The 22,925-nt window shown below is 31.9% G+C and overlaps 2 protein-coding genes across 2 annotated transcripts in view; one reads left to right on the top strand and one right to left on the bottom strand.

The window, feature by feature from the left end:
- The window catches only part of LOC115882709 (putative serine protease K12H4.7), a gene marked incomplete in the record, with an annotated part of 747,005 nt that overhangs the window by 627,971 nt on the left and 96,109 nt on the right, over window positions 1-22,925 (top strand).
- On the bottom strand, window positions 12,706-18,655 carry LOC115882715 (leucine-rich repeat-containing protein 15-like). The gene is made up of 2 exons (XM_030900939.1): window positions 18,421-18,655; window positions 12,706-13,809 (listed from the first exon to the last, which is right to left on the bottom strand). Exons 1-2 carry the CDS (start codon window positions 18,471-18,473, stop codon window positions 13,086-13,088), a joined length of 777 nt encoding a protein of 258 aa, XP_030756799.1. The 5' UTR covers window positions 18,474-18,655; the 3' UTR covers window positions 12,706-13,085.

A 22,925-nucleotide genomic window follows, 5' to 3' on the forward strand; every position in this document is an offset into this window, starting at 1 on the left:
GGGTGTTTCATAAAATATGACCACTGAGTAATCACTATTCTGCTTAAACTGCTTGACGTTTAAAGCTGATTTTTGGTAAACGGATTGACTGTGGGGTGTAGAGGTGCGATAAGGAGGGGTTTCTCGAATCTCAAATTCCAAGAGGGTGAAAACGCCCCTCAAATATTACAATATTTATTATTTAAAAAACGGTTAGTCTTTCGGGAAAACGATTGGACACGCATAATTTATTTTGTTTTTTTACATATTTTGAAATTTTTTAAAAAATAATACAGGGTGTTCCAAAAAGTTGAGTAATTGATTAACCACGATTCTGCTTAAACTGCTCGACGTTTAAAGCATATTTTTGGCAAATGTGAGAAAATTTTATCCAGTTTGTATGTTAATGGAAATTCTTGCTTTGCTTTATCATCACCATTACAAATTAATAATTCGATGCGAACGAAGTCGCGGGTACAACTTAACAAGTATAGCTAGAGACGTGAGAAATATAAAATAAGAGACGCCCCCCGATGCGCAGTGGACATCCCACAAATTTGCTTCAATCAGATTTTTCGTAGCGTAACTGCATCTCTCTTCCGCCGAATGCGTTCTCTCTCTATCGTGTGCGCGACCGGTGCTATCCCCAAGTCTCTTCCTATATTTGTCAAACTGTACATGCTAGTTTAAGTGTAAAATTAATTCGAACTCTAGTGTGTAGTTGGTTTACTTATGAAGAATATACTACACATTTTCTTATATTGCTATTTTTTGACCGCAAATGGTAAAATCATAACGAAGAGCTTCTCGCCCGTCGAGTGAGATGCACCCTGTACACTGCTACGCAATTCAGAATCTACGCGGATCGAGGGGTAGGGCGTAGGTAGATCGGAATTTATAGATATAGACGAGTGGCGGCATTTTGGCTTTTTTATATCGCAATTTGTAAACAGCGCTTATTTGTAAACAACCCCCGTTTTTAGAGAGGTATTTTAGATAACAATCGATATTTAGAAATGTTATGACACCCTGGAAATACTACCACCGAGCACGTCATTGTTGCAACTGCGTTAATACGCCTGGCGGTGACCGCCTCATATTCTTTCAGATATTTAGCAATAAAATAAAGAAACCTGTTATTTTTAAGCTGTTATTTTAAGCTGTTTTTTATAAATAACTATAACAGTTTCAACTGTTATCTAAAAATAACAGTTTTGCCCATCACTAATTCAGAATCTACGCGGATCGAGGGGTAGGGCGTAGGTAGATCGGAATTTATAGATATAGACGAGTGGCGGCATTTTGGCTTTTTTATATCGCAATTTGTAAACAGCGCTTATTTGTAAACAACCCCCGTTTTTAGAGAGGTATTTTAGATAACAATCGATATTTAGAAATGTTATGACACCCTGGAAATACTACCACCGAGCACGTCATTGTTGCAACTGCGTTAATACGCCTGGCGGTGACCGCCTCATATTCTTTCAGATATTTAGCAATAAAATAAAGAAACCTGTTATTTTTAAGCTGTTATTTTAAGCTGTTTTTTATAAATAACTATAACAGTTTCAACTGTTATCTAAAAATAACAGTTTTGCCCATCACTACGGTGGACTACGATATTGGCGAGTCTGAATATTTATAAAAAATTGCAAAGTAAAATATGTTGGAAAAATAATTAATAATTTATTAAATTATTTTATTTAACTGATTAATTTTCATTGAAAAGGAATTTTTGCAATTCGCCACTATATTAGATAAAAACTAAGAAGCTCATATCAAATTTAAGCTTTGCGATTTTGACCTATACTTTTAACAAAATCTGAACACATTTTAAAAAAGTTTTTGATAATAGTTGTGTAGATTGACTACAAGTTGTATAACATAAATTTCTACGACCGGTCTACCTAGTGGTCTGCAGCATCGCCTTGTGGTGCAAACGTGGGCCTGTTAATCTGTGACGTGACGCACAACATTCAAGAAAAACAGAAGCGTGGCTTTAGTAATTTAAAAAAAATGTCTTTTAGATACAGTAGTAGGTATTAAAAAGTTTTGTGTTTAAATGGGGTTTGCCTTCAACAGTTAAAAAATTATATCGTAAAGTGTAACTTTCCGTATAAGAATTCTTTATCTGTCATCGATCATGATCTGGCATCATGTTAAACTGATGTTTTGTATGTTATTTGGTTTTTTTGCTTGTTTGTTTTACGGATAGGTGGCGATCGCATAATTATTATTGATTATTGATAATGTTTTATTTAATGTTAACATTACTACTTTTTCAGTGAATGTTTAAATTTGTTGTTTTTTGTTCGTTATTTAAACATATGTATGTAATACACTCATATTAACACTAATCATATTTTTAAGTTTTTATTCATCATTTTCAATGCCCCCCGGTTGCATCTTTGTAAAGGACTGTGAATTTTTTGCTATGGAAAATTTTGTATTTTTATGAAACCATTTCCAAAGCACTTTTTTACGTAGAATTTCATGGTTTAAGTATATTTTTTTTTAATTAATAATTTAAGAATTATCAACAGAAAATTTGATTTTTTATATGGGACACCCTGTATATTTTTAATTTATTGAAAATAATTTAAAATTACCTTTCCAAAAATATAACACACTTGGTATTTTCCTCGATTCCTCTTCGAGATGTAGAGTATATAAAAATTCGTCCGCTTTAAATAAGTAGGCTTTGAACGGCACCGGCTGTAATGCAAAAAAATTCTAGCTGGGAGCATCAATTAAAGCGAAAATAATATTTGCTATGAGAGATGCAGAATTTTATAACAATTTAAAACATATTTAACCAACATCAACACATTTAAACTATATCTAATAACAATAAATAGCAAACCAAGACATGAGATTTTGCTACAGATGTTCGACATATCGACCGTCTTCCGTTATGGACAGACGGGGCAGTTTTTGAACATTTCTCGCGGAATTTATTAACTCAGTAGGGGTGAAAGATACCGTCTCATAACTGCTAAGTATTTCTAATTCTTGTCTAGATTATACAGAAGAATAAGGAATCTTTATTCTTCCGCAAATATATCCATAGGATTAGATCCATGGGCACTAGAATTTTTTTTAGAATTTAGAATGAGTGGGAGGGGGGTTAATCACTTCGACCTTACAGATGCATTGTGTCCCCCTTCCTTGAATCATAACTCATCATACAGTCCCAGGGCTTTGACAAAGGCACTAATGTACTATGTTTCCATGGGCACTAAGTCCATGGGATCTTGGTTAGTTATTCGATTATTCTTGAAATTGGCTGCAAAAATTTGCTGATAACTTCAGCGTTCAGAGGCGGTGCGTCGTCTTGCTCGAAAAATATGTTTTCAAGTTCCATTAAGGGCATATCATCAATAAGGGGTCCATGCCTACTAGTTAAAAGTGGCGAACTCTTAAAAATTCTGTATTTCGAAGGGGATTATAACAAAATATCAAGTGTGCTATATTTTTAGAAAAGTAATTTTAAATTCCTTTCAGTTAATTAAAAATATAGAGGGTGTCCCAAATAAAAAATCAATTTTTCTGTTGATAACTCTTAAATTATTAATTGAAAATATATATACAATAGGGAGATACCGTATGATCGAAAAAAAAACGGCGTCCAGTTGGCTGGGAAATGAACATCAATGACATTTCCCATATAAATTTACATATAAAATGACAGCGATCTTCATTCCATAGCCATCGCTGACGCCGTTTTTTCTCGATCATACGGTAGCAGATATTCGTCTTGAAGAAATAAGAAATAAAAATATACTTCTGGAGATAGCAAACTTTATTGTTTGAAGTTTTGAAAGTGGAAATGAATATTACCCAAACAGATCTATAAATAATCAATTAAATTTAAAAAAAATATGATATTATAATATCGTCGGTCTTGAAGCATAACATACAAGTCCAAAAACGAATAAATTTTTAATGAAAATTTTAAAATTTTTGGCATTTTTAAAGAACTGAAGTAGCAGAATTTTGGACTTAATTAATATGAAAATAATTTAAAAATTAAACTTATAATTCTTAGAAGATATGGTAGAATCCTTTCATGCTTATTCTAATTTTTATACAACGGTAGTAGACCGAGCTTGGAAGACTAGTGCGTGATTTTATTAAATTTTTATTACTTTCCTTCTTATTTTTTTAATTTTTATAAAAATTACTAGCGTGTACCAGCGACTTCGTTCGCGTCGAATTAATCATTTGTAATGGTGATGATAAAGCAAAGCAAGAATTTCCATTAACATACAAACTGGATAACATTTTCTCACATTTATGTCAGCATGAGAAAAAACAATATGGCGATATTATTATATAACTTGGTAATATTTGAGGGGTAGTTTCATCTCGTTGGAATTTGACTTTCGAAAAATCCTTTTGCCAAAAATAAGATTTTTACGTCAAGCGCTTTAAGGAGAATCGTGATTAATCAATGACCACATTTTTCGAAACACCCTGTATACATTTTCAAAAAATCTGAAAATATGTAAAAAAACAAAATAAAATATACGTGTTTAAGCGTATTTTCCAAAACTTGACCATTTTTTAAATAAAAAATATTTTAATATTTGAGGGGTGGTTTCACCACCCCTCAGTGGTTTCACAACTGGAATTTCGAAAAATCCCTTCTTATCGAACCTCTACACTCTAGAATCAACCTGTATGCCAAAATTGAGCTTCTTACGTTGAGTGGTTTGAGCAGGATCGTGATTAATCAGTATGTCAGTCACTTAAGGATTTTATATATTATGGTGAAATTAATTTCTATATTAGCAGTTCAAGGCAAGAAACTATATTAGTATAGATTTATCATTTACGTGAAAAAACTTTGAAAAAAATAAAACTGATTAGGTATTATGGAAATTCTTGTACAAGTAATGTTATTTAAACTATTTATAGCACGCCGATGAATTGCTCGTATATAGAGAATTTCGTGTTTCCCCTTACCCTTTACGGATACCCCGTATTTACAGAACGGATCAACACAGGGTCGGTCAGTTTTCCCGTCTCAAATGATGTTTATACATGCTATGTTTGTTTTATATCTATGTTTTAATGTACTGTGGTTTCATGTATAACTTTTATGTTTGCAATTTTACTTATTATTATTATTATATGTAATTATTGAACAATGACAAATGAAGGATATGGAGATATTTTAAAAAAAGGGCAAAAAAGGAAAATTTCCAAAAAAATTTGAGGCCAAAATTGAACTTTGAGAAAACAAGGTTTGGGATCTAATTTTGATTTGGCAAATCTTCCTCCCACAGAAGACTCCAGTAATCAACACGTTTTTAGAGTATATAAACAGGTACAAAGCTGGAGAGGAAACGAGTTAGATCCACTTGAGTGGGGATGGTTTGCCAGTGGCAATGAGCTTTTCCCAGTCACTTACACCAAACCTCCATGGCCCGAACACCTAATTGCAACTTTTTTTTGCAAATGCAAAGATCTTTGCACAGCAAACTGTGTTTTGGCTTTTTATAATCGGAAATGCAGCATTTTGCTTAAAAAATGCAATCAAGCCTGTCTAAATGCACCGAGAATCGATTATAAAGAAGTGGAAATAGATAATGGTGACGTGTAAATACTAAATACAAATGTGAAAAAGTTATTATTATGTATTTGTAGTTAAAAGCTATTAAAAGTTGAATTTATACTTTTCTGTTGGAATAAAAAGAATTTCAGTGTTTATTATTATCTATTATTAAGAATAACAATTTTTTCTGTTTTTTTTTATTTATATTTAATGTTTTTTTTTAATTCATATGTTTAACCTAAAACAAAAGGCAACTGTATTTGTTTTATCGAGCAAAAAATAAAGTATTTTTACATCCTGCATAAGTTTTATTTTTGTTTGTATCCTTAAGGATACACTATACACTACATCTCCCGCACTACTCATCCTATCATAAACTCAAGGACTGTTTCTTTTACGTATTTTACGAAGTACGTATTTTCTTTTTTTTTATTTTTGACAGAAAAACGACCTGTCAAAATAGTTTTATATTTTTATTTCATTCTTTAGTCCAAAACAAAGGTAATTATTTTTACTTGACGAAAATCGGTTAATAAATAAGAAAGTTACGATTTTTTTTAGGAATAGGATCAGACGCCATCTTTAATTCAACATGGCGGAGGAAGCAAGCCCTGGCGTATATGGAAAATGCCATATGAAATATAAAACCGCGAATATTGCGAATATATAATAAATGTGAAACCGTTAAAAATTTTGAAATACTCTAAATACAAAAAATGTTAATTTTTTAATTCTCCATTTACTAAAAAATAATATACACAGTACAGCATCTCTTAATTACTTAAACAAATCCTATCAGAATATTTTGTATTTGTCTCAAAAATAACAGAAAAAAATTAATTTTCTATAAACAACTTTAATACGCTTCGTCTTCGTACCTCGTGCTCGCATCTTAATGCTGAGTCAAATAATGTAATTAAATTTTATTTTTAACTAATTATTAATTAATACAATTTGAGAATGTCTACTGGCAGATAAAATTGCAACATTCAAATTAATATATTAAATGTTTTAGATTAGCTGGCAAAACAAAAATATTTACAACTTGACACCGTATATTCGCAATAAGAGACGCTGTGGATTAATATTATATCAGAAACCAATACGTAAACTAAATTTTAATAAAAACAAGTAAATAGAATTGAATAAAAATGCATTTTATTTTCAATAAGCGGTAAAGGCAAGGAAAATTTGCCCGTATATATTACAAATAAAATATATTCGTTTGCGTCAATCACTTTTAGAAGCAAAGATTATATCAACATAGAGATAATAATATTACCATATTTGTACAGGGTGTTTGCAAATTAATAGTTGCATTCAGTGATCTTCATTTTGTACTTTTAGATATACCGGATTTTTCTCAAAAGTAATCACCCCTATAATTTTTTTATTTTTTTCAGATATTTTTCAATAAACGATATTGGTACGTTAGTATATATATATGAGATAAATCAGGATTGATTGACGTATTCAATTGTTTTCGGTCACTTCCTGTTTCACCGGAAATGACTACAACTTTTGATTTTTAAATGGCACTCTCGGTATATTTTTACTTTGTTCGATAGAAAATGACACTCTGAATAGAATGGCATATCATATGTCAACTTTTTACATTCTAGCTTGCAAAATAGTATTTTAAATTTTAATCTAGAGTGTCATGGCTGTGTTAAAAACACTAATTTTTAATCAAGGAGCCTTGGAAAAACAGATTTGATAGTCTGATGTTTTTCGTGTCTTGTCCTGGCCGGTTAAAAGATACCTAAATCATATTTTTAATTATAACTCAATTTTTTCAAATGGGACAAGGGTGGCTCAAGCATATTTGGAAAAAGCATTTTTTACGAATAATTTGGTACCACACACTTGGTATTTCGAGTCAAATTTTCGTTACATTTATGGCCTACTCTAAATTGAATTTTAAAATGTACTTTTTTTAATTGAAAATATCAAATAAAATAAAAAATACACAAGGTGTCCTTTATAAATCAAAAGTTGTATTGTAAGTGACCGAAAACATTTGAATACGTCAATCAATCTTAATTTATGTCATGTCATGTACTAACAAATCTCGTTTGTTTATCTAAAAAAAACTAAAAAAAGTTATACGGTGAGCCACTTTTGAGCAACACCCGGTGTATTAAAATAATTTACATTCACAAAGTCACTTCAACACTATCATGTTTTCTATAGACATAACAGTATTGTCGTTTTTAAGGAACAGCTCTGTAAACCAAAAAAATAATTTAAAGTTGATTAAATAAATTTTAATTATGACGATAGTAGAATTCTGTTTTTTAAATAAATTATCAATGACGAGAATCGTGAACTAATGATGAATAAACTTGACCTATGATAAGGAAATTCAATTTATAACGTACAGAGATGTTCAATAACTAAATGCAAATTTCTACTGCATATTATAACACTATATCCATATTTTCTTCAATTTTTAATAGTAATAAATATTATGTGTAATATATGGAAACTCGTTATTACTTTGCGAACACCCTGTATACCTTACAAATCTAAAAACAATACTTTCGAAACTTAAATAAGTCCTAAAACAAACTTAAAAAACGTATTCTAGTCTGGTATGTAGTGGCGGATACAGGGGGGGGGCCATAGGACCCGGGAAACATTGTCACATAATTATAGGTTTATATCTAGTTTTAATTCTGTAATAATTAAAATATATTTTAAACGTGTATCGTTTTATTACCGTTGAGTATTTTACTCTACATTCTTTAATGCTTGTTAAATTAACCAAAGGTATATCACAGCCCTAGATTTTTTCAAATAATAAAGATCTACTGACGCAAAATCATAAAAATTAAAATATCTAGTTAAATCTTTGTCTGAGGGGTAGGCAACCTTAATAATATTTTGAAGATATATAAATTCCCCATTGAACACCGGAATAATATACTGGGTGTTCCATTTAAAATAAAGGAGTAACTTGCTTTTAAAAGTGACTAGTTAAGTCCGTAGGCTGCAATTTCATAATTTCCAAATCAAGCCATTTTTGTTTTGCAATTTTCTCTACCTCATAATATAGTTTTAATCATCTGTTGATGCTGCTAACATGGTTAGCAAAACGCGCGTCCAATGTTTAAAATTAAATTGTTTTGGTAAATTGTGGTGAATTAGTGTTTTAGTTTACTGTTGTAATACCAAAGCTTCCACCCCCAACTGCAACCCTGTATACTCGGATCTAGTTACGAATTTTACTGACATAAATATGATCTTAGTCCGTATGTCGGTCATCCGCATTTAAACAAAATTACTAAGGGCTGGACTGCGCAGTTTCACCTTGAGGAATAACTGTATGTATGTAGCTACCTTTATACCACAGGTAATGGCAAATGGGTACCAAACAGTGTTAAATAATAATTTGTTTTAAATAATATTCGAGGAACTTCAACAGGAAATCGATAAATTTGCATACATAGCAAAAAAGGATGTTACCATACAAAATCGTCCTCGGAATATTAAGCAAGCCAGACTACATATCGAAATACGATTAAATATAAACATAATAATTAGAAAGTACCGATTGAGCATTTATCAATTTTACCGAGCACTGCAAAAATGATTTAGGAAATGTAGCAGCCTTGCTAATTTATTTGATTGCATAAAAAATGTCTGATTAAGTATTTACATTGACATTCAAATATAAAAATAATATACAACTAATAACTTATAATACAAATATTTACATCACATCATTCACACAATATAAAAAAAATAATACTTTTATGGCTAAATTCTACTCAGTTCTTACATTATAATCTAATACGAATCAGTCTAAATCCAAAATAGCATTCTCATAAAAGACATTTGGTTTTGTTATACAGGGTGTCCCAAAAATGAGAGCAAGTATTTTAAGAGGTGTAGATCTGGTCAAAAGAAACATTTTTTCTCTTTACTATTTTTCAAATTCATTACAATTTTTTTTTTCAAAAAATTCCAAATTTTCAAAAAAATTTTTTTTCGCAAAAAATACCTAATAGGCGTGTTTCTGAGGCCGAAATATACTACCAGTTAAAATACTTGCACTTATTTCTGGGACACCCTGTATAATTTATATATTTTTGTACTATAATCAAACTATTTAAGCCACAATTTATTTTAGTTGTAAGAAAATATTTAAGAGATACCTTGGTTTATATTTTTACACTATATTAAATAGGGTGGTCTTTGGTATGTAGAGAAAATTTACTATACAATTTTAGAAATAATGGCCATAATGTTTTATTCAGAGTGATTGGTTTCATAAAAATGCTAAATAAGTGTTTAGCTTCATTCAGAACCTGGAAATTAGTGGTTTTAATTATACTAAAGCTTCATTCAGAACCTGGCAATTAGTGGAATAAATTAGTGGTTTCAATTAGCGTAGAAGTTTGTTCCTTTAATTTCAATGTATAAGCATTCAGAACGTTAAAATTAGTGGTAGACATTTTCAATTAGTAGAAAAAGTATCAAAGTTTTAACTTTTCCACTAATTATACTTTAAAACTTGGGAGAAATGTAATTTTGGCCTTGATTATCTTCCGTCAAGAGAAATTGTGGTTAGAAATCAAAAGTTGATTGTTTTATAAGTTAACATTAGGCTTTCTCTATGGATACAACTAATGATACAAAGAAAACGGTATGATCGATAGCGGCTCCAATTTCGTTCAGTTTATGCATACCACTTGTGACGTTATACGCCATACAAAAAAATATCCATATTGTTCAATTGCCACTAATAAAAAAAGATCTAAAACTTTGAATAAGAAGACTAAGGAAGGAGCATATCAAAAATCTTAGGTACACCGCGATGGGCCTTAAATATGGCCGACTTAAATTCCGGTTTATCAGTGTCGTTCTAATTTTATTTAAAAAATGTAAAACTATGATGTAGGGTAGACGTGGGGTAGACTCAATAATTTGTTGTTTTATTTTACGTTGTGAATAAATGTTGGTAGTTATTAAGATTGTTATAAAAATATATAATTCTAATAAAAATAGATAAGTTATAATAAGTATTTATTACCACAAACATCCGATACGCTACTGAAGCAGGTAAGTCAAATTAACGTATCTAAATTCTTTGACATCTAATCTTTGACAAGTAATAAATAAAAGCTAAAATGCAAGAAAAATATATAATTTAGTTAATTTAAGTGAATTTCATTAGTAGTTATTAAGTATATTATATAGTCACTTACTAGCGAAAAGTTGTTCCATTATTTCACTGAATTTTTGCCGAGATCTACCGCACGCTACACAACCAACTATTTTAGAGTCTTTTTCGATAAATCGCGATAGTGTCACTGTTAATTTAAGTTCTGCCACAATTTCCATCTAGATTTACTACCTTTATACAACTATCAGTAGTAGAATAAATAATAAATAACATAAAATAAGCTCCGTAAAGACTGACAAATCCACAAAATTTCAAATCAAATTCAAATGTGTCAAATGAATCGTCAAACAGCACTGTCAAGGATCCCCACCCTAGAGAGCTTTTATGGTGGCTTTTCCGCCCACCATGCATGAATACATGGATAGCATTATGCTCCTTCCTTAGTCTTCTTATTCAAAGATCTAAAATAGGGAAGAATTAGGACATAACCTCAAAAGTTATGTCAAATCATTGAGCTTGACATTTTTGATATTTGAAAAGCAATTTTCACATTATTATGTGTCATCAGTTTGACGATTTGAAATTGGCGCGCGGAGCTTGCCACGTAGTGACCAAACCTGCGCAATATCATACCTTGTTTTCTCTGTATCATGGATACAACTAACTAACGCAAGCTGTTGCTAGGATATTCTATTAATTTTAATTGTATTTTTTCAACCCTTGTGAATGCTCGTAAACTAAAAAGTATAAAGTGTAATTGAAACCACTAATTTATTCCACAAGTAATTTGACTGGAAAATAAAAAATGTAGAACTAAACAAGACATCCTCATTTCCAGTAGCTAATAAATGTCAAATTTGACACATAAACCAAGTCACGCATCTGTGATTGTATACTTAATTTTTGTTTTTTAGACAAGAACGAACTATAAGGCCGTTTATAATTAGTTTTCTGAGCTTCTAAATATAGTCGACATACTACAGATCACCCTGTATACCCGGTCTATTAAATTAAAATAATTGGTTCTTGTTGCATCTGTTTTGAAAGCAAAGATATATTTCAAGGGCTTTAACAGACAAGCAAGAAATCTTTGAAGACGAATGCAATATATCAACTAAAAGTCTGCAATAACAACTGATGTAATATCACTAATTATTACAAATACACATTAATAATGAAATTACTCACGCAGGGAGTTAGTGGCACTAATAAAAATGTTGCAGTTTTTGCGTGTTAAACGCTTGCATGTATGGAACCATAGACATGTATAATAGAGACAACCATACACGTTGATGAGTTTTGATCCAATATATATGTTGGAGGCAGATACCGAATACGGCCTATGTCCGAAATAATTAGACATATGGCGATTTGTCCATACTGAACTTGCCAGATGCGTGCAACTTCATGGTTATAAATAGTCTTTATATAACTTCTTTGCGGAGGGGGTTAATCTTTTTTTGGTATAATATAACAACAAAAGATTAACACCCTCCGCATAGAAGTTGAAATCAATGCAATCAAAACTTTTCCGCGTAACTTTGTGGATATAGGCCTCCAACATATGTATACAGTGTCCCCAGGCTGAGCGTGCATTAGAAATTTCTAGAGAACCACAATATCTTGATCGGAGAATTTTTGCACATCATTTTTTTACAACGAGATCTATCGATTAAAAATATTTTCAATCTGGCGGCACTTCCGGAAATACAGGAAGTTAACAGCAACTTTCTTATTTTAAATGGGTGCCCCCATTTTTTATTACATACTTAAATTATCTGTAAAGTTCTATGAATGTTGATGTTACACACTCTATACCTAACATTAACCGTTTTTAAGAAAAAAAAATATTTCAAATTTTTGGAGGAAAAAAACTACCTGTCAAAAAAATGTGTATAGCCCAAAAGTCTAACTTAGTGATTACCACAGCCACTGTGACATAAAGAGAAAACATGTGGCTATCTATTTCAAAAATTAAAGTGTTCATATGTCATATAATAATGGCGGTAGATGTCATTTGTAGCGATTAAAAAATTATAATAAATATTTTTTTTTCAAATAGAAACCCACGTTTTTTATTTCACTAGTAAAAAGGTTTTCCAATTCGTTAATGTCCAGCTTCCAGTATTTCCGGAAATGCCGCCATATTGAAAATATAGATAGATCTCATTGTGAAACAATGATGTGCAAAAAATCTCCGATCTAGATATTGTACTTCTCTTGAAACTTCTAATGCACGCTCAGCCCTGGGACACCCTGTATGTTTATATCATCTCAATTTTTGACCGTATCTCATTTATAATACAGAGAATGCTACTAAAAGGATTTTTTTAAAGCTACACTCACAACATACGTTAACTTATGTCTCATCCAAGCGTTCACGCACTTAAAACTTAAAACAATACACTTGCTCTATCATGAATCACTTTCCATCATCCCATCAAACTTTTCGATATTAATAAGCTTTATGAGCTGCGTACTCCTCACCCTTGTCAATGGAGGATTAAACTTCTGAGCCAAAGGTGTCCCTGATAAATCTACCAGTCTAGGAGGTGTCCTAAACATATCCTCTCCAATAGTATGCACTCCTGATCTCGCCAAACTTATGTACTGTAGTCGCGTGGAATAAGCAAAACAATTCCTCGACATGTAGTAGATGGGATTGTCATCTAGAAGTAACTGCCTCAAATTTTGTATTCTCGCAAAAGTTATGTCAAAGATGTGAGTAATGTGGTTTTGTGACATAACCAGAACCTCCAAGGAGTAACTCCTTAAAAAAGGTTTTTCTGGATCAAAAGATAACTGATTCGACGTCACATCTAACTTGTGAAGTCTAGTATTATGTCTAAAAGTATTTGCTTCCAATTCTGTCAAATTATTTGAAGAAAGATCTACGCATTCCAGCGATCTCATTTCTCTGAAAGCATCTACGTGAATTTCTGACATTTTGTTGTGCCCCAGCTCGATCAAGTTGAGATTCTTATATTTGTTTAAGAAAAAAATGTAGGAGCTTAGATAAGTGATGTTATTATACGCCACATTGAGTGATACCACATGATATCCTCCGAAAGGTACGTCCTGTAGATCTTCGCTCATTCTGTTGAGATGTTGGAGCTCCCTCTTTGAGGATGAAGAAGTCCTATAACAAAAGATAAAAATGTTAAAATAGTGATGACCTTGTTATATTTAATGTGTCAATCATGTCCCAAGAGTAATTATTAAATTGATAATATTTTAACACAGTTTGCTGATAAACCAAATATAAAAATCTGTGTTTTTATATGGTGTATTTTAGTTAATTGAATTTGTAGTTGGGTTTTATTTTAATCATGGGAGGTCAAATATTTTGAGATAAAAGATTTGACTTTTCGCTGAAGGTGGAAACAGTTATCAATGTCTTGGAGTGGGTTTGAAAAATTATTAAAGCAGTGGTCTTTAATACTTAGTTAACTTTAAATATATTACATTAAATTTGAGTTTCATGCATCAATATTTAGCTATTTTTTTGGAAAATATATATTTAGGATTACAATCACTTATTGAGAATTAACAATTTATTGTTTTTAAAGAAAGTCAAAATACAGGGTGCGTCTCAAAAGCGGCTCACCCCTATAACTTTTTTATTTTTTCAGATAAAAAAACGAGATTTGGTATGTTAGTATACGACACAAATTAGGATTGATTGACGTATTCAATTCTTTTCGATCACTTCCTGTTTCACGACCAGAAATGACAACAACTTTTGATTTTTAAATGACACCCTCGGTATTTTTTTACATTATTGGATAGAAAATGACTTTCTGAATAGAATGACATATTACCTATATGTCAACTTTTGACATTTTTTCTTAAAACAAAATTGTATTTTATATTTCAATCTAGAGTGCCATGGCTGTGCTAAAACACTAATTTTTAATCAAGGAGCCTTGAAAAAATAGATTTGATAGTCTAATGTTTTAAAGGTCTTGTCCTGGTCGGTTAAAAGATGCCCAAATCGTATTTTTAATCATATCTCAATTTTTTCAAATGGAACGAGAGTGGTTCGTTAGCATATTTTGAAAAAAGCATTTTTTTACGAATAATTTGATACCACACACTTAGTATTTCGAGTCAAATTGTCGTTATGAACCGCATGTCAATTTCAAATAAACCATATTCGAAAATGTCAAAAGTTGACATATGATATGTCATTCTATTCAGTGTGTAATTTTTTATCGGATAAAATAACAAAATACCGAGGGTACCATTTAAAAATCAAAAGTTGTAGTCATTTCCGGTGAAACAGGAAGTGACCGAAAACATACCAAATCGCGATTTTTTATCTAGAAAAATAAAAAAGTTATAGGGTAAACCACTTTTGAGACGCACCCGGTATATCAGGTCAAGATTTGCTAATATTTTGTTTAATGTAAACACATATTGTTTAATGTTAACATTTGTGTATACAAAAACTTTCGTATTTTTTTTGAAATTTATGTGATTCGAAATTATACAGGGTGAGTCTTAAATAAGTGCAAATATTTTTAGGGCTAGTATATTTCGACCCCAGAAACATACCTATGGGTTTTTTTCGCAAAAAGAAATTTGAAAATTTGGAATTTTTAAGAAAAAAATAGTTTTTTTGTTAAATTTTTAGTTATAAAACATAATATCGTCATAATATTGCAACATAGTTAGTAGATTAAATTTGCAAGAAACAAAACCCAGAAAAGTTTAAGCGAAAAATCATTTTTTTGGAAATTTTCAAAGTAAAATATCTCTGTTATTTTGGACTTATTTGAAAAACTGTTAAGAGAAAATATGTTTCTTTTATTGAGATCTACCAGCCCAGAAAATATATCCACTTATTTAAGACTCAACCTGTATATTGTGTTTATTCATTTAAATTTATCTTATATTTGTGGTAGCAGGGGTATCTTAGGATTATTTAAATTTCTATTATTTACTAAAAGATATTAAAAACTATCACTAGAATTTATTCAAGAATGATATGCGATGCGGAAATTGTAGAAAATCCTTATCATAGTAAAAATATTGCTATGAAATACAATGTTGACCTTACAATTTTCATAGTCATCATCATGATATACACTAAAAGAGCAATTATCATAGAAAAATTTATATTTTTTGTATACGAAATTCAAAACAAACCACATCATTCCAATTATACCAAAAAATTTAACTAAATTTATTTTAGCTCATTCAACAGATATTACAGTTACAGTCGGAAATCCAGAAAATATTAGTAACAATAACTAGAAAGTGCTAGCAATTATGCACTGGGCCAGTGAATGTCGTATTTTAAAGAAATTTGTCGACATTTACTTGTAACTTTTAGCAGTCGCTATAGTGACACTAACACAATTTTAATATCAGTGGATCTGCTTAAATACAGAGGTGATTCGACATCTTAATGGTTTTATTTGTTCCAACCTCCACCAACTCTTTCTCTGTTGTACAATAGAATGACTTCTTACACTGACAATCTTTAGTGTCAGTGTAAGAAGTCATTCTATTGTACAACAGAGAAAGAGTTGGTGGAGGTTGGAACAAATAAAACCATTAAGATGTTGAATCACCTCTGTATTTAAGCAGATCCACTCATATTAAAATTACATTAAAACGATATTGAAACAGAAACACCAAAATCAAAATATTTGCCTTTATACTTGAGTTCCAAAACTTCAACTTTGAGAAACACCTCACTGTGATGAGCAATAAAAAGGATTGGAAGAAAGAAACGTTTGTTCAGCATGTAAAAAAGAACCAAGCAGGGACAGGGATAGGAGACAGGGATAGGAATATTAGGACCAAAAACTAAATATCCCGAATCAATGGGCACCTACCCCAGCATGCTTCAGGCCGAAATCTACGTTTTCGGAAGATGCGTACAATGTATCTTAGATAGGAACTATCGAAAAGAGGAAACAGCCATCTTATCCGATAGTCAAGCAGCTCTAAAAGCGATCAACTCAGTAACCATCAAATCAAAGTTGGTTAAGGAATGTCTAGAGAAGCTAAACAAATTGGACAAAGAAAATAAAGTCCTCCTACTCTAGGTGCCCGCTCACCAAGGGATAGAAGGCAATGAAAAAGCAAACGATCTAGCTAGAAAAGGAGCGAACACTCCCCTTACTGGACAAGAACCGTGCTAAGTTGCTTTCCAAACGGAAACCAACTTGAAGCAGAACTCAAGAACCTTGAAGATTCCATCAGTAAACTGGAATGGAAATCCTCCAACGCCAAAAAAGTTTCTCAGAATTTACAAAAATCAAAGAGATTTTCCTTGATTTAAGTAAGAACAATCCTCAGATTGTCGCGGGATTTTTAACAGGACACTGTCCCGTCAACGAAATGAAGCTGGGAAACAACGGGGAATGCAGATTCTGTGGGGAAAATGGGAAAACACCAGAACTCCTCATCACTGAGTGCACCGAGACATAAAACATAACCGTTCATGCCATAAACTTTGGTACGGCTGATGTCGGAGATGGAGAACTGCCGTCCATGGAGCCGTCTCAGATACTGGCTTTTGTCAAAGCCCTGAGACTGTATGATGAGTTATAACTCGTTATAACTCAAGAAGGGGGAACACACAATAGATCTGTAAGGTCGCGGTAATTAACCCACGTCATTAGTTTTAATTGCTTTGGTTTCCAACCTTTTTTTTCTGATTTATTTTAATTTTAATTCGAATTTGATTGCTTTGAATGTCTTGGTTTTAAAACTGAATGTTTCACGGCATTTTACTAGTAGGAATTTTACTAGAAAGTTTCAGTGAATGCTAGAATTCGCTAATAAAATTTGTTTCAAAACTAATTATTCTTAACTTTTACTGACGTTGTTAACAAATCAGTGAATGTGAATTTTTATTAGTAATTGTTAACACTTACTAAGGTAAGTTAAGATTTACTGAATAACAGATATATGTTTTGAATTTTCATACCAGAATTTCTTTTACAGGATTCTTTATAAGATATCGACAATAAAACAAGGAGTAAATATATGAAGTCACTTGGTATAGAATTCATGGATTATAAGAAATAAAATCTTTAACTCTCAAGTCTACATTTTAAGTATTCTAATACAAATACATGTAATAATTTATTGGTAAAACTGTAATAATTGATCAAGATCATCCAACTCAAAGATTTAATTAATACATATTCTAATACAAATACATGTAATAATTGATTTTGGAAATTCCGGACAAGTGAACTCTGAAATCCGGACGAAATCCGGACATTGCAAAAAAGAAACTAAAAATTTATTTACTATATACTACTAAATTTTTATACGACACAAATAATAGACCCGGATCAAAAAAATATAAACCAAAAAAACATTCCCTTTTCAGGAGTGCACCAAATGCAAAAAATTGAGCGCCAAAGTAGAGAAATGGGCACTTTCGACTAATACGTTTTAAAAGGGCCCTACAGAGGGTACACTGAACTAATCATAAGACCAAATCGATAGCGTTCTTTTCAGACTAGTTCCCGAAAATATGTAGTCTGGGCAGTTAAAAATATTCAGCACGTTGAAAGATCGCAGATCTCATCTCTTCCATGAGATCTTTATCGAAACTGCCACGACACGTTGAGATTTGGACTGAATCGAAGGACTGTACAGTTCAAATCTCTAAGATATCGTTGCGTGAAGGGTCCTTTTTACTCAAAGATTTTTCCATTTTTATCTATCAATTATTTCTAAGTGTTTCAATGAAGTAAAGATAAAAATTGAAGACGCTCACCTTACAGTAGCACACCAATAGAGCACCGCAATAAATAATTTCCCTATATCCATGATTTTAGCACTAGATATTCGCGGCACATTTGGTCACTAGCACGTCCAACTGCGTAAAAAGCCCGAACATCTATCTATCTGCCTCCACCTAATCTTCTTTGTTTATTCTTAGAAGTTTATCTTTTATATAACAATGTTGCACAAGCTCCAAAACGATCGTACCACATATACAGGGTCCGCACGCCACAATAGTTCACACGAAATGTGGAGTAGGTTAGATACAGAGCGAGACTAAATGGATTCTGTTTGTTTTTCTTCTGGAAAAACGATTGTTTTTAAGTTCTTGTCTAGTGATTAGCTCTTGAAAGACTTAAGACCTGTTAAATTATCTGCGAGAAGACGCAAATATTGTTGTTTTTTCGTCGAATTCGAAATCTAGGGTTTATCGGTGAAAACCCCTCGTATTCACTTAACACTATGGTGTTAAAATTAGCACTGTTATCTTCCTGACCTTAGTGGGATATTTAAACGAGACTAATTATTTAATATTACAAATACAATTGCGAGGCAAGGCGACTGTGTAGAGATTCCGGCATTTTTTCGAAAACTGGAATAATTAATAGGAATATAAAAAAATATGATTTACGAAATTTCCATTCACAATACGAGCTGGATTGTTTGTTAAAATTATTGTTTGAATTCAGTTAATGAAACTTAATGAAAGACGTAATTTTGTAGTAAATGGAATTGGAATATAAACAACTTAGTTTTTTAAATGGTTTGTAGTATCTATACATTACCCGTACAACATATAAGCGATACCAATTAAACTTCCAGTTACGTCATCGAGGGCGCGATTTTTAAATTCATTTTTGCCAACCATGGACGTATTCGGCGCCGGGCTGACTAACTGGAATTTATATTTCCCGCTAACGATTCAGGTGGTAGCTCTGGGTGCAGTCACACTCACAGAACACATTAAAGAAGAACGCTAACTCCCATGCATTTTTTAGTTTCAAAACGGTTTCAAATTTGAAAAGAAATCTGTAATCTGTATATTGAAGTTGCGCCATCCAGCCACCCAGGAAAGTAACAAAGGTGGCGGCAAATTTAAATAGATGCAATTTATTTTTAAGCAAGACGTATTGACTTGTTTGCCAGTTAGAGCCAATCAGATTTCTACAAAATAATGTGTAGTCATCTGATTGGTCCCAACATTGGCAAACAAGTCAAATGGTAAAAAACAAGGATTTATATATAAAGGTTAAACCAGGTTAAACTATTGTAAAGTGTTAAATGGTTTGCTTATATCATTTTATGTGCATAAAAACCTACAATAAATAATTTATTTTAATTTACAGAAAATTATACCACGAAACATTTTACAAACAAATAAAACAACAGATTAAAAAGTATAATATTTATTTTAGTACCAGATTTAAGAACACATAACAAATATCGTTGGAATACAAGAGAAAGTGACGTCCATTAGAAACAATGTTTTATTTACGTGTATTTTTTACATATGTACTTGAACAATTGTGTAATATCACATTGTGGAGTTTATATACAAAAATATGGAGTTGATCAATTTTTTTTTGTAAAAATATATGACGTTGTAAATATTACATTGTTAAAAAATAAAATTCACAAATATTTGGACTTGGTTAGGTTACCTCACCTCACTTTCTCGGATTATTAAATAAAATTGTTAGATAAATCAAAGACCTTTAACTTAAACCTTACCTTTAATAAAGATCTTAAAAATCAAACACAAAACAAAGTTCAAAAAAATTCAAAAATACAAAATCACGATTGTAAAATGAAGATTGCAAAAAAACACAGCCAAACAACCAGAAAACAGCGAAACGCACATCTCCGTTCAATTGCAAAACACAACTGAATAGGAAGGAGGAAGCTGGAAACGGAAAACTGATTTGACATACAGAACAATGACAGAACATAATTAATAGGCCTATTTAGGCAACCATAAAAACAATTTTGTACGCAATTGTTAGGCAACTAGAAAAATTAAAATAAAAATACGCCATCTAGCGCCCCAGGAAATTACTACCCCAAAAACAGATCGTTCAAGGTCGTATATCTCAGTTGACTGGCCCTGGTCACACTATCCTAGAAAAAGCGGATCGGCGTATCGGCGTAACGACCTTGAATAGAGTTCCAGTAATTCTATTGGCTGAAAAATTCACCTGTCAAAAATTTCAGCCAGTGGAATTGCTAGAAATCAATTCAAGGTAGTTACGCCGATACGCCGTTCCGCTTTTTCAGGGATGGTGTGGGTGCACCCTGAATGCTCTCTAGCTCTCTCAAAATGTCAAATTGGCCCCCATTTAATTGTTTATTTCCTGACATTGTCATTTGTTGATACTTTAGTTTTGTATTATGCGAGTTTTTGGTCTAAATGAACTGTGTTGTGATACATTAAGCTTAAAAATGTTTACTAGCAGACTTTGCAGTCGAACATTGTTGTTTTTAGATCCGCTTTTAGTGCGAAGTGTACAAGATGCCGCACCAGCTTAAATACTTTTTTGGGCCTAGGAAATCCTACATAAATTTTTGGAAATATTATCTGCCCTGATGATTTTATGCAAAAGTTGTTTTAAGAGGCGTTAAATTTGTACTTTCGTCTAGAATTTTGTTTTATTTGGAATAGGCATTTAAATGTTATTTGCAAAATTCTACCTTCAAAATACTAAAATTTTATAATACGACCCAGAGAAAGCTACAATTAAAATACCAGCAAAATATATTTATAATAAATTGGAGTGATCATCTCCGAAAGAATTAGTTGTGCTGAGAATAGTAGTCGCGGGGTATGGTTTATTTACTATTCATTACTCAATACTCAATCACTCTCATGGCCTCGCTCATACCGCATAAGTACCGGGTGAATAGAGACACCGGCTGTATCTCAGAAACTACTTATCGTATAACTTTGGGAAAAAAATTCTAATAAGTAAATCGACCAAGAGAAATCGCTGGAAATTATTTTCAAGTTCGAAAAATGTCCGCTAAGGGGCGTTTCTCTAACAGCCAATCACAAAACAGGGTTTTTTTCTCAAAAATATGCAGGTGATCTTCTCTCTAACTGGAGATGAGAGAACAAATCAGAGAAAGAGAACAAATCATGTTAGGCTGCCGCTTAGGATTATATGGTCTAAAAATCATAGTAACAAAAAGGAAACAAAAAGAGGTAATTTTGTTACATCAAAATATCAAAACATATATTTAATTTCATTTTAATACGATTTAATTGTTATTTATCCATGTTCGTTCTTGATTCGACCCCATAAATTAAAACCCAGGCATATTGAATTCGATGACCTAGCTGGCCATGGAAATATGCCGCTCCAACGTCTCTATCTACTAGAGTAAGTGGTATCCAAGAAGCTCCACACATTCATAGCAAAATAAGCGGCACCACTGCCTCAACCACACCAACTGCATTCATGATGATGAATTAAGAAAGAATGTATGATATCAATTAATGATTAATGCATTTGTTGCAATTTCAGAGATTCAAAAATATCAGAGAATTTCAAAGAAGATAAAGTTGCGGTTGCTCTGATATTTTGGAATTGTTGTGCTCTATTTAACTGTACAAAGAGAAATATAGCCTCCTATTTAATTTTTTTATAAGAAAGCGCAATATCTGTTATGATGTCAAACAGCGCCCTCTAGCTACCACGAAAAAAATTGTGGAAACAAAATTTATACTGGAGATCATTATGGAAGAAAAGCTCTTTTAAACTAGCCCTAGTTTGTTTAAATCGCCTAACCTAAACCAGAGTTATCCTTATTTTAATAAAAGCAAGTTTAACCTTCCCCCACCACTTTATTTTATGAGATAGAGCAAAACACTCATCAAAAAAATTACAAATTTCTCGATGATTACAATAGTAATATTTAGAATACCTGTTCAGCTGCATATTTTTGAGAAAAACCCTGTTTTCTGATTGGCTATTAGAGAAACGCCCCTTAGCGGGCATTTTTCGAACTTGAAAATAATTTCCAGCGATTTCCCTTGGTCGGTTTACTTATTAGAATTTTTTCCCAAAGTTATACAATAAGTAGTTTCTGAGATACAGCCGGCGTCCATTCTTAGTTGGCCACCCGGTACGTCCACAATAATTCAAGGAATAATCGAAATATTTGTAACTCAAGGAACTTTGTTAGACAACTCTACAAATTAATAAAATGTTCAAATATTCCGTTATTCACAGCCAACGAAAGATCAGAGACATGGCAGGCCAATTAATGCGGTTTGATATAGCTCAATTACGTTTCCTTTGATCGCATCCTGCAAATATTCTATAATTATAAGGGAATATGCAAGACCACCATCCACTGGAATCCAGATCTCCTGATCTTCATGGAGGACTTCTTCTAAAGCCCGCCCAGTTTCTTCGTAACTATCCGAAGAATAGTGATGTGTTTTTTTTCCTACTGCCTCCCCCAGCAGACGGGAAGTAATATTTTTATTTTCTTCAA

This window comes from Sitophilus oryzae, unplaced genomic scaffold (assembly GCF_002938485.1).
Source record: "Sitophilus oryzae breed Bouriz unplaced genomic scaffold, Soryzae_2.0 scaffold_179_pilon_pilon, whole genome shotgun sequence".
Taxonomy (NCBI): domain Eukaryota; kingdom Metazoa; phylum Arthropoda; class Insecta; order Coleoptera; family Curculionidae; genus Sitophilus; species Sitophilus oryzae.

What these genes read in the sequence shown, in the direction of transcription:
- LOC115882715 (XM_030900939.1), bottom strand. Translation starts at nt 18,473, where the DNA reads ATGGATATAGGGAAATTATTTATTGCGGTGCTCTATTGGTGTGCTACT. An exon ending in TATTGGTGTGCTACTGTAAG is followed by an intron (nt 13,810 to 18,420) that starts GTGAGCGTCTTC and finishes CTTTTGTTATAG; the next exon opens with GACTTCTTCATCCTCAAAGA.